Source organism: Juglans microcarpa x Juglans regia, chromosome 1S, assembly GCF_004785595.1.
Source record: "Juglans microcarpa x Juglans regia isolate MS1-56 chromosome 1S, Jm3101_v1.0, whole genome shotgun sequence".
Taxonomy (NCBI): Eukaryota; Viridiplantae; Streptophyta; class Magnoliopsida; order Fagales; family Juglandaceae; genus Juglans; species Juglans microcarpa x Juglans regia.
Window position 1 is genome coordinate 25,802,533 of NC_054595.1, and position 13,560 is coordinate 25,816,092.

Consider the following 13,560-nt stretch of genomic DNA (forward strand, 5'->3'; position numbering starts at 1 on the left):
ATAAATTTTTTTTTTCTTAACAATGAAGAATATTAAAAAAATATGAGTTTTTTTTATGAGTTTAAAATATGAGTATAAAATATGAGTTTTTTTTATTTTTATTTATTAAGAAGAATTATGTTGATAAGTCATCACAACATCTCACATTTAATATCAAGAGAAAATCAAAATATACTTTTATTAAAATTTGAATTGATCTTTTGTTAGGGAAATAAATCAACATTTTAAAAAAATCAGGATATTTAAATTCATTTGTGCCATCATCCAATTAACAGGGCGAGCCCATGAATCCATGACAATGGAGTATTTGCCCCATTCGCCGCACAGTTAACGAAGTTCACAGAGCTCTCAGGCCATTCCAAGAAAATGCTGGAGCGGGTCCTCTCCCTGCGCCGAGCCGCTCCGCCACACGGGGACGAAGAAGCCGAAAACAACGACGATGGCGCCACAGACGAGTCTAAGACCAAGAAGCAGCAACTCCTGCTCACGACCCGGGCCTTTAACTACTTTACTCGAATGGGTCCCATCGGACCCTGCCTCGCATTCCTATTCCTCGCCTTCCTCGCTCTCCTCTCCTTGCTACTCTTCCACTCCCACAGTTTCGTTTGCGTCTCCTCCTACTACGACCCGGTTTACCGCTCCAGCTTCTTCGGGTTAGACGGTCTCGAATCGGATTTCGGATCCCTCGGCGTGCCCTGGTGTAAGCTTTTCTTATTACTCGGATCCGATCCATTTAAAGTTTTTCGATTTTGTTCACCATATTCATATCAAATCTCGTATCTTTGGTTCGAGATTTCATATATTAAGGGCATTTATAGTTTCAGATCCAGTGTTTGGTGTCTGATAAAAATGACAATGAGGTTTTAGTTATAAGTAATTTTTGTTACCTAAGAACTTGGAAGAATTGTGAAAAAATTGAACTAGCTTTGAAGTTTCTAGAATGCTTTTGGGGAAAGGTTTAAGTTTGTTAATTTAATGCCTTTGCTTGCTCCGGATGACCGGAAACAAATAAAGGAGTTGAAGTTTTAACATTTATAGGGAGAGAAGTTTTCTTATAAGCGAATTTCAAAGGAAGACGACGACGCTGTGTATGCTTACTAAAATGCTTAATGGTGTGGAAAGTGGCGGTCTTTAATGGAATCCAAATAAAAATGCGAGTCGGATTTAGAATTTGACCTATATGGGTACTTGCGTGTTCATGATGCGAAGCATGTCTCTTGTCGGTAAAATTTCAATCATAAGATGTTGGTTGTTGTGGTCCAAGTTCCAACAAGTAAAACCAGATACGATCCGACTATGAGTGTAATCTGGTCCCTTATACTGCTGCTGCAAGATTATGGCAATACATATAATTGGATATGGCTGAGATTTTGCTAACATGAGTCATGGCGTGCATAGGAGCACAAGTTTATCAGGATCCTTAAATTTAGGTTGAAATCATTGGTTTGAATTTTCTTGTCGATAAATGAAATATAAAGGGATTTGGCAAAGGTGGTATTCACTGTGCGTGGGAAATGTTACCGAGTATCTCAACTTCCTTGCACAAATCTATGCTTCATTCGTTGGTTTGAATTTAAAATCACTATGTTACATTATCCAGAATTGTGTGATTTTTATATTCTTATCCTTGGCAAAAGGCAGATCGAAACATGGAAAAACGGTTGAATGGACGTCTAAGGATTTACTTGATGGCTTGGAAGAGTTCGTGCCTATATATGAAGCTCGGCCAATTAAGAACAACATGTATGGGATGGGTTTTGACCACAGCTTTGGGCTATGGTTCATTGCTCGATGGCTGAAGCCAGATTTAATGATTGAGAGTGGTGCTTTCAAGGGGCATTCCACTTGGGTTTTGCGGCAAGCAATGCCAGACATCCCAATCGTGTCACTTTCACCCCGACATCCCGAGAAGTATCTCAAGAAGGGACCTGCTTATGTTGATGAAAACTGCACATACTTTGCTGGAAAGGACTTTGTTGATTTTGGAAATGTTGATTGGGGAAGTGTGATGAAGAAACATGGGATTACTGATCTGAATCGGGTTCTTATATTTTTTGATGACCATCAGAATGAATTGAAAAGGTAATAACTATATCCCAATTAACACGTTTTCTCATCATTTGTTTACTGCCCTACGGTGGAATTGAGTAATTTGTTTTTCCACATCTTGTTTTTGACAAGCAGAATAAAGCAGGCCCTTAAAGTTGGCTTCCAACATCTTGTTTTTGAGGATAACTATGACACTGGAACTGGAGATCATTATTCCTTAAGGCAGATATGTGATCAATCTTATATAAGAGGTGCTTGCTCTCCCTTTTAGCTCTTGTTTGCTTGGGCCATTTGCGCTACATAAGCTTCTTGCTTTTGTATCATGATGTACACATTGCTTTTGTTGTGTTGATTATAGCCTTATGGTTGCTGGCTTCCTGCCTCTGGAAGTACTCATAAAGTCAGTTTATTTCAATGATTTAGGAGGTGGCCACAGCTGTTTTAAAGACAGTGATGAAGCTCGGATTAGATCAAAAAGAAAGAAATTCTGGGAGAAAGGGACGGATATAGAAGAGCTTTGTGGGCCGGGTGAAGCATGGTGGGGTGTTAGAGGGTATATGCGGGATAACTTCAACCACAGTAATCAGCCAATCTCCCATGCAGAACACTTTCAGAACAGCCGTTTTCTGGAATCAATTCTTGATGTTTATTGGGAACTCCCTCCGGTTGCTGGACCTTCTCTTACTCATCAAACAAGATACGATCCGGCTCGTGCAACCAGTCCTCTTGTTGAAGATGGTCGGTATGGCTTGTACCAGCGGCTCGGTCTAACCAGGCTGGAGACTTCTACATTTAATGGATATACTCAGATGGTTTATGTTCAGATATCAAAACAATAGTTTTAAATCTATGTAGATGAGAATGCGCTTGTTTACCCTCCATGGTATTTTATATCATGCACGTAAGTTTTCTCCTTATTGTTGTGTCGACTGTTTTCCACCTTTACTATGAGAATCCATCCCTCAGGGGGACGACATATTTTGTGTAGTCACCAAAGATAATCTTTTTTCGGTACAAGCATAATAGAGTAAATTGGCCATCAGTCTTTTCTCTCCAATTCGAGTATTAGGTTGCGTTTAGATAGTAAGCTATTATGTGAATAGTTTGTAAATGGATAGGTTGTATTATTATATTAGATTGTGTTTAGATGGTGAGGAACTATCTGAATAGTAATTCTTCTGTAAAATAGAATTCGGGGAGAGAAAAAGAGAGATTTACAAACATCAACCAATCCATTTACACAACAATTGGAATTCAGAGATACAAAGCAGAGATACCACTTAAAATATATAATAATCTGAATGTCTCCAGTAAATATACTCTACCAGCAGCTTACACGTAAATCTAATATCTCAAATGCATATATATGATTTTAAAACAGAATACCAAACTAAAAATTCATTCAGAGCTTTCATTGCCACAGGTAGCAGCACACCTCCTTTCTGCCCTTGCTGATACTTACACATAAGTTACGAGACTCTTGCACTTCTCCATGCCCTTTCGCGCTGGCTTTCAAGCAGGCAGACTTGTTTGTTCGTTCTCAACAGACTTCATTTTGAATAGAGAAAAAGAACAAAGATCGAAGTTAAAGTTCATTGTTAATAATAGAGGATTGAGTACCCAATGCGTAAACAAAGTCTTGTGTTGGAGCATCCTATATTAACTGACAAATCATCTCATGCTAAGTGCATTAATCATAATAGAACATACCTAACCCAATTGCCTCCGAGCCTTTCATGATCCTTAGCCTCCTACAGGAGTCGGTGAACATTCTGTGGCAACAAACAAGGTAACTTTAAGAAGGGATTATAATCATGGCTGAAATCAGATCAAAACATTCAGCAAGTTGACTATATTTATAGAAAAGTAGGGAATTAATTCACAAGCTGTGATGGTTAATCAGATCGCATCGGGTGTAGAAAAATCAATGGTTTGCAACAACAAATTAGGAAATCACGCAGGATTTTGAGTTGAACCTTTGAAATCACAGATATTTAAAAAATTAGAAGGAAAAAGAAATCACATATATGAGGATAGCACTTACTCCCAGGGGACATCACCAACAAGCATCCAATCCCCATCCTTGTCTTCATATGTCAGCACATATTCAGAGCCATGGAGAAGATCCCTCAAACAACTCTCGTTTAGGCCATCCCGCCCTCGAAGTCCACGAGAACTGCACTGCCCTGGATCACAGTCATTCAAGATATGAATAAATACCCTTCTGCATAAATATGCCATCATGCAATCTTGAGCAAACACTCTTCTAATATAACATACAAATACCAGTCTTCTCTCTCTCTCTCTCTCTCTCTCTCTCTCTCTCTCTCACGCAAACAGAAAGATCACACCTAAAAAAATGGAAATCACATGTATAGGCAATAAAAACTGCAGAGCTTTCAAGGGTTTTGTCTTCAGTTTTATTATAGGTCATTATTAATAGTTCCTTTGCTGCAGTCCTTAGTATGACAAAAGGGGGTTATTAGAAATCCTGAGTTTCCCCCGATGACTTGATATAAAGTTCCAGCCGGTGGAATCGAGTATCTGGGATTTTACTCTTCAGAAGCGGGTACAAAGGGTCGTGCTGATGTTCCACATCATTGAAAAAAAGGGGTTGTAGGCCATGTTGGAGGAGATATGAAAATGCATTTACTAACTTTTTAAAAACAAAGAACGGCTTTTATGTATATTTTTAAGGTCGCACGTTCTTTTGCTTTCAGGCTAAAGAGAGAGTACCAATGGTAAAGCAGCTAAACATCTTCTCCAGAGCCGATGACAGTTCCATATAATTATTATACGTTTTGAGATCAACCTTCCTTAGGTATGGAGCACCGTCCATGCTAACTTTTACATAAAGGCATCCAAATCCAGTTTTGCCTTCAGCCTCATCGGCAGTTTTCGTCAAATTGGAGGCCATGCTGTTTTTTCTGAATGAACGAATTGGGGGCCATCCTACAACCTGTGATCTGTTGCAACAATTTTATGCTTCGTGATTCACGCTCAACAAGTAGTACATATTCTCTAAAATAAAGTAGTAAATGTTTAAGAACTCATCATATAGATTAGCATTTAATACAATAAAAGAACAAAAAAAGTTATAAACGTAATATAATTGGAAGAGCAGGCATTAATAGCGCACAAGAAGTCTGTCATTCTGAGAAAACCTCAATATTTGTTTTGAGAGATGATATAGCCGAACAAAACTTTCCATGCAAAGCACCTATTCTGGAGACTAAATGGCAGAAAAAAAATGTGAAATCATCTTTTGGGAAGACCAGTACAACATAAAACTAAAACCCAGCTCTATAACTTTTCCTCAAAACTTTCAGCAATCGGTTTTTCGACAACTATAACCAAATTAACAACGAGAAACACGATTAACAACGCGAAGAATGGGGAGCTTACTTTGCAGCAGGAGCACTACTATGTTCATTTGCAACAGGAATCTGAGGCTTCTTATCCTGAACTGGCTTTGAAGATTGAGGAACAGAACTAGCCTCTTTCATGGTTGGTGTTGCGAGCGGACATGACTGCTGGGTATTATTCTTACCCTCTAAACCAGCAAGAGGCTTCCCACTATTCCCACTTCTAGTAGAGAACAAAACAGCCCCTTTACCCAAATCAACCTTGGATCCATTAGACATAGATAAAACCCATTTCCCAGAAGAACCATCAATGGCATCATAGAAACCCCTCTTAGCCCCAGACACAGGGTTTTTTAGAGTGCTCAGAGAATACCCATTATTCTTATCCTCCAAGTCCTTACCAAAAAGGGAGACCCCCAGTCCTGGTTTTCTCTCTGGGACCTCAGACCCAGGCAAGCCAAGTGTGAGTTCAGTCTCCTTGAGGTTGAGAGTAGAGCTCTTCTCAACCTCAGTGGAGAGAGTAGAAGAGGAGGAAGATGAAAGCTTTTCAGAGCTTCTTTCCATTGAAGAAGCCTCTGATAAGCGTATATAATTATGTTCCAGTGGCATAGACATGAAAGTTACACAGTTCAAAGAAACACAAGTATAACTCGAGGAAAAGGCTGGGAAGAATATGAATGAAGAGAAGGAATAATATGGTTGATAACCTGAACAGAGGGTAGACTGTAGACACGAGAGAGAGAGAGAGAGAGAGAGAGAGAGCACAAAAGTTTAGAACACCACTCTGGTTAGCCCTGCGGGTCTGGTTTTTTTTATGCAGAAAAGAAGCTTCTTAGGCCTTTCTGTAGCAACCTTTTTTTTTCACCCGCTTTTTCTATATACCATAGAAACGAAATCTGATCTCTCTCAGATCTCCAAAATTTTCTTTTTTGGCGTAGGGGAATATGCTGTGATGAGTTTCAAACTCTGTGAGCTGAGCAATGCCGATTCTAGCACATAATCTGTGCAGCCCAATAATATTATTGTGTCCAATTTTATAGGAATGTGGTATGAATTTGACAGATTATTCGAGAACAAACAAAGCCGAAATTAAAGATTCACCAAATCCTTCTTCACCAGTTGGAAACAAAAAATATTTTGAATAAATTGAAAATTTATATAAAAAAAATCATTTTTTAATAATAAATTTCTCTTTTTCAAAATAAATAAACCGCACCTATACAATCATAAATCATTACTAAAAATAAAAAGAATGGACCAGAACAGTATATAGCTTAGTTATTTTATTTTGTACCCATGTACCGACACTGCCACTAAAATACACCATAGTCCACAAGGTCAATGGTCGGAGCAAAAAGTGAATTTTAGCACAGAATGTGAGGGGGAGAGGGAGAGAGGGAGAGAGGGTCCAGCATACCAAGAAAGTAATTGCATGAAAATGGTCTCTCTTTTTTCTGTGAGTTGAGTTTCAACCTGGGGACAAAATTCTAAACTGCGATCATATCCCCCTTGAAGATTTTTCTTAGAAGTGGAACAAACAAAAGAATCAAACAGAGATAGAACTTCGGGAATAAAGAAACCATTAATAAAAACCCTACAAAATTCGATATTTGTTGAAAAGGAGAAAGTTTTTGGATAAAAATAAAATTAGGCAAATAATTAGATAACTTTTAAAAAAAATATATATATATTTGTAAAAAAATACTAAAAGTATAATGCTATATAAATAAACAGACGGAATTGATTGAATTAGGTTGTATTTAGATATTAAATTGAATTGAGTCGAGATGATAAAATATTATTAGAATATTATTTTTTTAATATTATTATTATTTTGAGATTTGAAAAATTTAAATTATTTATTATATTTTATATTAAAATTTAAAAAAATTATAATAATAAATTAAAATGAATTAAAATGATTTTATGAAACAAACGAAGGCTAAATCTTATTTAATTTTTCTTCTGAATGCAAGTCGAGCTCTTGTTCAATGTACTAATTAAAACATCTCCTAAAGCTCCAATAATAATAATACGAGTGACATGGCCGACTTCAACGTGACTTGGAGCGTGACTCATGAACAGTTAATTGATTTGACGTAATTAATTACAAAAAATCAGAATCTTGTATGATATTTAATTACAGTGCCTTGAAGAATTTTAACATTATTATATTATATCAGGAGTATATATCTAAGTAGACAAAAGAAATTAAATAAATATGAAATTCATAAAAAATAAAAAATAAAAAGGACGTTAAGATGTTAACTGTGTCGTGGTGTGACCTGTCGGGTGAATCTTCATTTTCACCACGCCCGTATCCAATCGTAATTATTGTGTAATCCAAAAGTGGGAACGCGTGCGACCAATCTGACGGTTTTTTTCACGAGCACAGGATCCGACGGCCAACATACTTCCACGTCATCATTCGCGTTAGTTGGGGGAACATAAAAGACACGCAACGGCGTTCTGTCGTTGAAGTTGAGTTGACCGTTGCAGTCTGTTAACCCGTAACCGTTTGACTCGCGTGAAATAGCCATGATCACTCACATGTTGTCATGTCATGTTCTTACCGAACACATGATTATTGAAGCCAACTTATTTAAATAGAAGTCAAAGGTTATGGTTAATGGACATTCCTGCTCTTTATGTCTTAAAAATTTCTAATCTTTTCTTCCGTTCAGGTTTCATCAAAGACCGCGCTAAAGGACCGAGACTTTGATAGAAGAATTCGGTAAATGTTTTTTTTTTCTTTAATTATTTTAATTACATTTAAAAAAAAAAATCAACTTACTCATATTTACTTCATTAACTATTATGTAAAATAAAAATTTAATAAGTCACTTTTATAGGTTCACCTAGTATTTTTCTTCAATAAATTAAGAAATTATCCACCAATCAAAATAAATGAAAAATTAGGATTTTTTAAAATTTATATAACAAATCTAAAACTTAAATTTATAATCAAAAGATGCATAAAGTGAGTGCGATAAAATTTATTGTACGTTGTGTGTTTGAATCTTTGAAATTATTCCACTTTAGGTTTTAAATTTCGAACAAAAACCTCTTAAAATGAGTAATTTTATATATAATTATGAAGTGTATAAACGTCGCGTAATCGATTTTGAAAAATAATAGAGTTTACTATAAAAAAATTAAATTTTTTCATGTGAATTTCATATTTTATTTACTTTTTTCAAAACGATTACGCGATGATTATACAATTTATGATTGTAAATATCTTAATATGATACATATATAAGTATGACTAATATATATTAGGATTGAAAGAAAAAATCAAACAACCGACTTAACCAAATTGACCGATCGATTTGTTTGGTTTTGTTTCCAAGAAACGGATTAAAAATCGGCCCAATATCAATTTTCATAATTTGAAAACTAAAGTGAACCGAACTGAACAAAAATATATATTTTTTTAGTTTTTTTAATTTTAATATTATATGTTATATGTGTATATATTATACATAATATAAATTTAATATAACCTAAAATTTTAATTTTATTATTTATGATTCCTTAATACAAATTTAATCTTAAATATAAATACAAATATTTCAACGTATGTAATTGTAATTTTTCTTTAAGCTAAGCAGTTATTCTGTAACTTTTTTATATATATTTTTGAGTTGGACCATTTATTTTGATTGATGCATTTGCAATTGTTTTGTTTATTTCTTTTAAATTTTGTTCATTTTGGCTAATTATTTTTTTACGCGCATGTTTTAGACTCTTAGTTTTAGTCCTTGGAAATGTTGTTAGGTGTAATTTTTATCAGTTTGTTTAGGCATTACTAAATGCATGTTTTAATTAAACTAATTAGTGCATTTTGTCTAGTACTTGTTTTTAGCTTTTGTTTGATTAATTAATTATATGCACGTTTTGGACGCTAAAAACAATATTTGGGTTAACAAAAGTATTTATTTGGATTAGAAAAACCAACTAGCCCAACAAAAAAAATGAAAACAAAATCGAATCACACCTGTAAAACAGAATTAAAATTAAAAAAATCGAAAGTTTCAATTCTCTAGATGAGTCGGTTAGTTCAGTTTTCACAATTATAAAATCGAAATAAACCTGTTCAGCTCAACAATATGTCAAAAATCGAACCGTTAATACAAATGACATTATAATATCAATGTTTATCCGTAGTTTAGAGAGCAACGACAACCAACGAATGCGAGCCACGTAGGGGATGTATCTTTACGTTGGTGGGATGCGCTGCAAAGGAAAAACAAAATTATCAGGGGTCACATGTGATTGTTGATCTCTCTCTCTCTCCTTCACGAACCCTAACCCCTCTCTCTCTGATTTGCAGAACCCAAACACAATTTGAAGACTACGTCGATTTTTTCAAGATTTGAAAATCGAAACACGATTTTTTTTGGACTACGTCAAAACACGATCACTTAATCCCTCTCTCTCTCTCTCCATCCTCGATTTTCTCAGGATTTGATTATATCTACAAGTAGCCTGAATATTCTTTTAAGATCCATTATAAGTGAAAACACAGTGAAATACTCTTTGGAAAGCCTTGGGATCTGGATAACCCACCATCAATTCAATTGACTTCAAAATTTGAAAACTCAAATACGTTTTAAACAACTGCTAGGGAAAATGATCAACTTGCAATTATCAAGAGCTGCTATTCTAGGGAATGAAAAACTTTGGCCGCAAGGTTTTTTTTCACTGCAAGCGATACTTGAATCACTGATTTCCTTCTGCACCGATCAAAAAAAATGAAAACTATAAGTTTTTACGCCAATGCTTAAATTTATATAAGATTATGTGGTTGATTAAAATTTTTGCTTCAAATTCTATTGTTTATGTGAAAGATTATATCTTTGATTACAAGGGTGCGACTTCAGACGTCGGTATGCAAACTGTGGGAGCGAGCACCGGTCTGCGTTAGCCAGAAGTGTTGCTCCTCCACCGGTACGGCTTGCGGCTAGTTCTTGTGCAAATCGTGTGGCTGGGTTTATGTAAATGAAAATTCACACCTAATATGTTGAGTATAAAAAAAAATAAAAAATATCATATAAGATATGCGGAGAGTGCAACTGATGCATAACAGGACTCTATGTAAAGGGTAAGAGATGAATCTGTTCCGCGCAGCTAGGTTTCTGAAAAGGGTATAGATATTTCAAAGGTGTGGCCAGCTTTAGTCTAGTCTCACGTACTCAGCTGATATGTCATTTGATTAGTGGTTTCCGATAAAATCCCCTTGATTCACCTGTCTAAAGCGGTTATGAATAATGAAAGGCATGTAGAAATCGAATCATGATGGTGAAAACGAACCTTGCTACCTATACTCAAATAAATTAAAAGAAAAAGAAAAGACTTTTTAATAAAACTAAATTTTCCAAAGATGTAATAAGCTTTTTGTTGAACTCTAATCAACCTCTTTTGAAAAAGAAAACGTTTTTTCTACTATTTTAAAAGTGCGCACACCGCGTATGATCTCCACGTACGGAATGCTGTCGGATCCACAAAGAATAAAGTAAGGTCACGATCACTAATTGAGAAAGCGAAATGATACGAAAACCATCTGATTCACGGGCAAAAGCACGAACTACTCATATTTGAGTTACTGTTCATGACACTATTTAATCCATATTTATCGTCCCACTTTTTGAGAAAATAGAATACCATGATAAGCATCATCGTGGCATTTTCTTGGCACGATATAGGCGTGTCAAAAAAAAAAATAATAATAATTCCTTGAAAAGCATGCTTGTATCTTGTATGTAACTCTAGTTTGTTAAAAATATAATATAAATAATTAAATTTATATTTTTTATTAGTTTAAACTTTTTAAGAAAAATAATAATTTCTCATAATATCAATAAACTTAGAATTCAATCATCAAGTTCACTCCTCAGTTTGAATATAAGAAATATTTTATCTTATCTCATCTCATCTTAAACTAATAATAATATTAAAAAATAATATAAAAATAATATTTTATTTAACATACATTTCATCTTAACTCACTATTCAAACCGCATCATTCATTTGCTTGAGGAGAGAGGTTATTAATAGTTAAGGGGCTGCAACTATATACGCCACCCAACGTTCAATGGAGCGTGCTCCTGGGCCAAATGTCACCTTTTTTTTTTATATATATATATTTTTAAATATTTTAAAAAATAAAAAATACACTAATACACTAGTAGATATTTTTTTATTTATTAAGCAAAAATAAATAAATAAATACATAAAGATCAAAATAAGGAAATAAAATTATGGGCATTATCATTTTCATAATAGTTAAATGGCTTAGTTAATTAGGCGATGGATATATTATTAGAAAAGTGAGTCGGAACAAGAAAAGTCTGGTCCCTCCGTCCAAAACTACTGCTTGGATATTTGTCTTATCCGAATAATTTAAAATATATTATTATTAGAAATATAAATTGTTTTTTTAATAATATATAAAGCATGCAGTTCCATGCATGCAGCACAGTGAAATTTAGTTACCTATGCACCAAATTGATGGAATGTTTGTAGGATTAATCAACTCTCTATTAGGGATAATCCACAATGATGGATACAAGGTATCATCATGGTCGTCGTCATCATCATCAGTATCTAGATATTCGAGTCTTTGACAGAAGACAATTAAAGGAAGGGATTGCATTTGGATCGCTATCAAAACGTGAATATTTTCCAAGTTGTTTTATTTGACTATGAAGTTGGGCCAATGAGAAGCATTAATAAATACCATTTTGTTAATCTTGGAAAAAAAATATGGGAAAAAAAGAAGGCAAAATTTAAGACGAAGAAAAAACTATGTTTTTTCAAGATTTACAAGTACAAAAAATTCGGGTAATTTTTAATTAAGAAGTGCAAAATTAAGCATATATACATATTCCAAAACAAAAAATAATATTGAATGAGATGTGCGCAAAATTTGGATAAAATGAGTTACTAAAGAAGACTTCATATCTTTTCATGTTTTAAGGTCCCGTTTGATAGGAAAAATATTTCATTTCATTTCATCTCATCATTACAATTTTTTTAAATTTTCATACAAAATATAATAAACAATTTAATTTTTTCAAATTCTAAAATAATAATAATATTAAAAAATAATATTCTAATAAAATTTTATTCAACTTTCAATTTTCATCTAAAATCATCTTATTTCATCTCATCTCATCTCATCATTCAAACTGCACCTAAATGTGTTGAGTAATTTAAAAAATGAAATTTACATATTTTTTCTCTATAAAATTTCTTTAGAAATCAAAATTTTTCTATCTACCAACAAATTGAAACTAAGGGTAACATGGCCAAAACTACACTCACCAAAAAAAAAAAAAAAAAAATTATATGATGCACACTATTTGAGTGGGGGCCCATTAATCCAACGCAAGGATAGAAATTCATATATATCGTCCAAACTTGAGGCCGAAACTTCTTTTTTCCTTAAATCTTGGGGATGGGGCCTACTGCTGTCGTCTCGTTATTACACAAAAAATCTGGTCTCTTTAATTGTTCTTTTCTTGTCACATAAATATACTGATCATCTTTATCACATGCCTTATATAGAGTTGCTTGCTCCTCAATAATATCCCGATCCGTTTTGCAAACATTTCTACGTACAATGACCTAATTTGCTTGGTCATGATCATCGATCGAATATATATATATATATATATATGGCCATCATATGATCATATCATCCACAGTCCACAGATTAATTTGTGGACTGTAAAATTCCCTTGTGTTTCAATGTACACTTGACATGCTGCATGTATCTCATTTATAGAGTGTTCAAATATATAGTTCCGCCTTTTTAAAAAAAAAAAAAAAATTATGCTTATCATCTTAATTCCCTACACTACGTAATAATATATAATTTGTCATTTTTATATTTATATTTAAATACATAAAATATATATATTTAAACAGGAGGTCAAAAATATAAAATCACATATTGATATATAGTGTGAGTATGCTTACCAACCAAACACAGCCATTTCTAGAGACTGGAGGGCCAATGAAGTATGATTTTTTGTTGAAAGATAATTAATAGACTCTATATATTAATTTGGTCATGATCATCTAATGTGGTCGATCCACCATGTGCAAGGGAGATCCAATATTACAGGATCGAAGAAAA

The 13,560-nt window shown here is 34.0% G+C and overlaps 2 protein-coding genes across 2 annotated transcripts; one reads left to right on the forward strand and one right to left on the reverse strand.

The window, feature by feature from the left end:
• The first annotated feature begins 267 nt into the window (after positions 1 to 267).
• On the forward strand, positions 268 to 3,036 carry LOC121247730. The gene is made up of 4 exons (XM_041146151.1): positions 268 to 700; positions 1,638 to 2,082; positions 2,185 to 2,300; positions 2,473 to 3,036. Exons 1-4 carry the CDS (start codon positions 367 to 369, stop codon positions 2,886 to 2,888), a joined length of 1,311 nt encoding a protein of 436 aa, XP_041002085.1. The 5' UTR covers positions 268 to 366; the 3' UTR covers positions 2,889 to 3,036.
• Positions 3,037 to 3,262: 226 nt separating this feature from the next.
• On the reverse strand, positions 3,263 to 6,412 carry LOC121247731 (auxin-responsive protein IAA27-like). The gene is made up of 5 exons (XM_041146152.1): positions 5,455 to 6,412; positions 4,786 to 5,015; positions 4,094 to 4,235; positions 3,760 to 3,821; positions 3,263 to 3,597 (listed from the first exon to the last, which is right to left on the reverse strand). The coding sequence occupies exons 1-5, from the start codon at positions 6,027 to 6,029 to the stop codon at positions 3,590 to 3,592; spliced, it is 1,017 nt and encodes a 338-aa protein (XP_041002086.1). The 5' UTR covers positions 6,030 to 6,412; the 3' UTR covers positions 3,263 to 3,589.
• Positions 6,413 to 13,560: the final 7,148 nt, after the last annotated feature.

What these genes read in the sequence shown, in the direction of transcription:
- LOC121247730 (XM_041146151.1), top strand. Translation starts at nt 367, where the DNA reads ATGCTGGAGCGGGTCCTCTCCCTGCGCCGAGCCGCTCCGCCACACGGG. An exon ending in CATCAGAATGAATTGAAAAG is followed by an intron (nt 2,083 to 2,184) that starts GTAATAACTATA and finishes TTTGACAAGCAG; the next exon opens with AATAAAGCAGGCCCTTAAAG. An exon ending in TGATCAATCTTATATAAGAG is followed by an intron (nt 2,301 to 2,472) that starts GTGCTTGCTCTC and finishes TCAATGATTTAG; the next exon opens with GAGGTGGCCACAGCTGTTTT.
- LOC121247731 (XM_041146152.1), bottom strand. Translation starts at nt 6,029, where the DNA reads ATGTCTATGCCACTGGAACATAATTATATACGCTTATCAGAGGCTTCT. An exon ending in AGTAGTGCTCCTGCTGCAAA is followed by an intron (nt 5,016 to 5,454) that starts GTAAGCTCCCCA and finishes TTGTTGCAACAG; the next exon opens with ATCACAGGTTGTAGGATGGC. An exon ending in GTTGGTGATGTCCCCTGGGA is followed by an intron (nt 3,822 to 4,093) that starts GTAAGTGCTATC and finishes TTGTTGCCACAG; the next exon opens with AATGTTCACCGACTCCTGTA.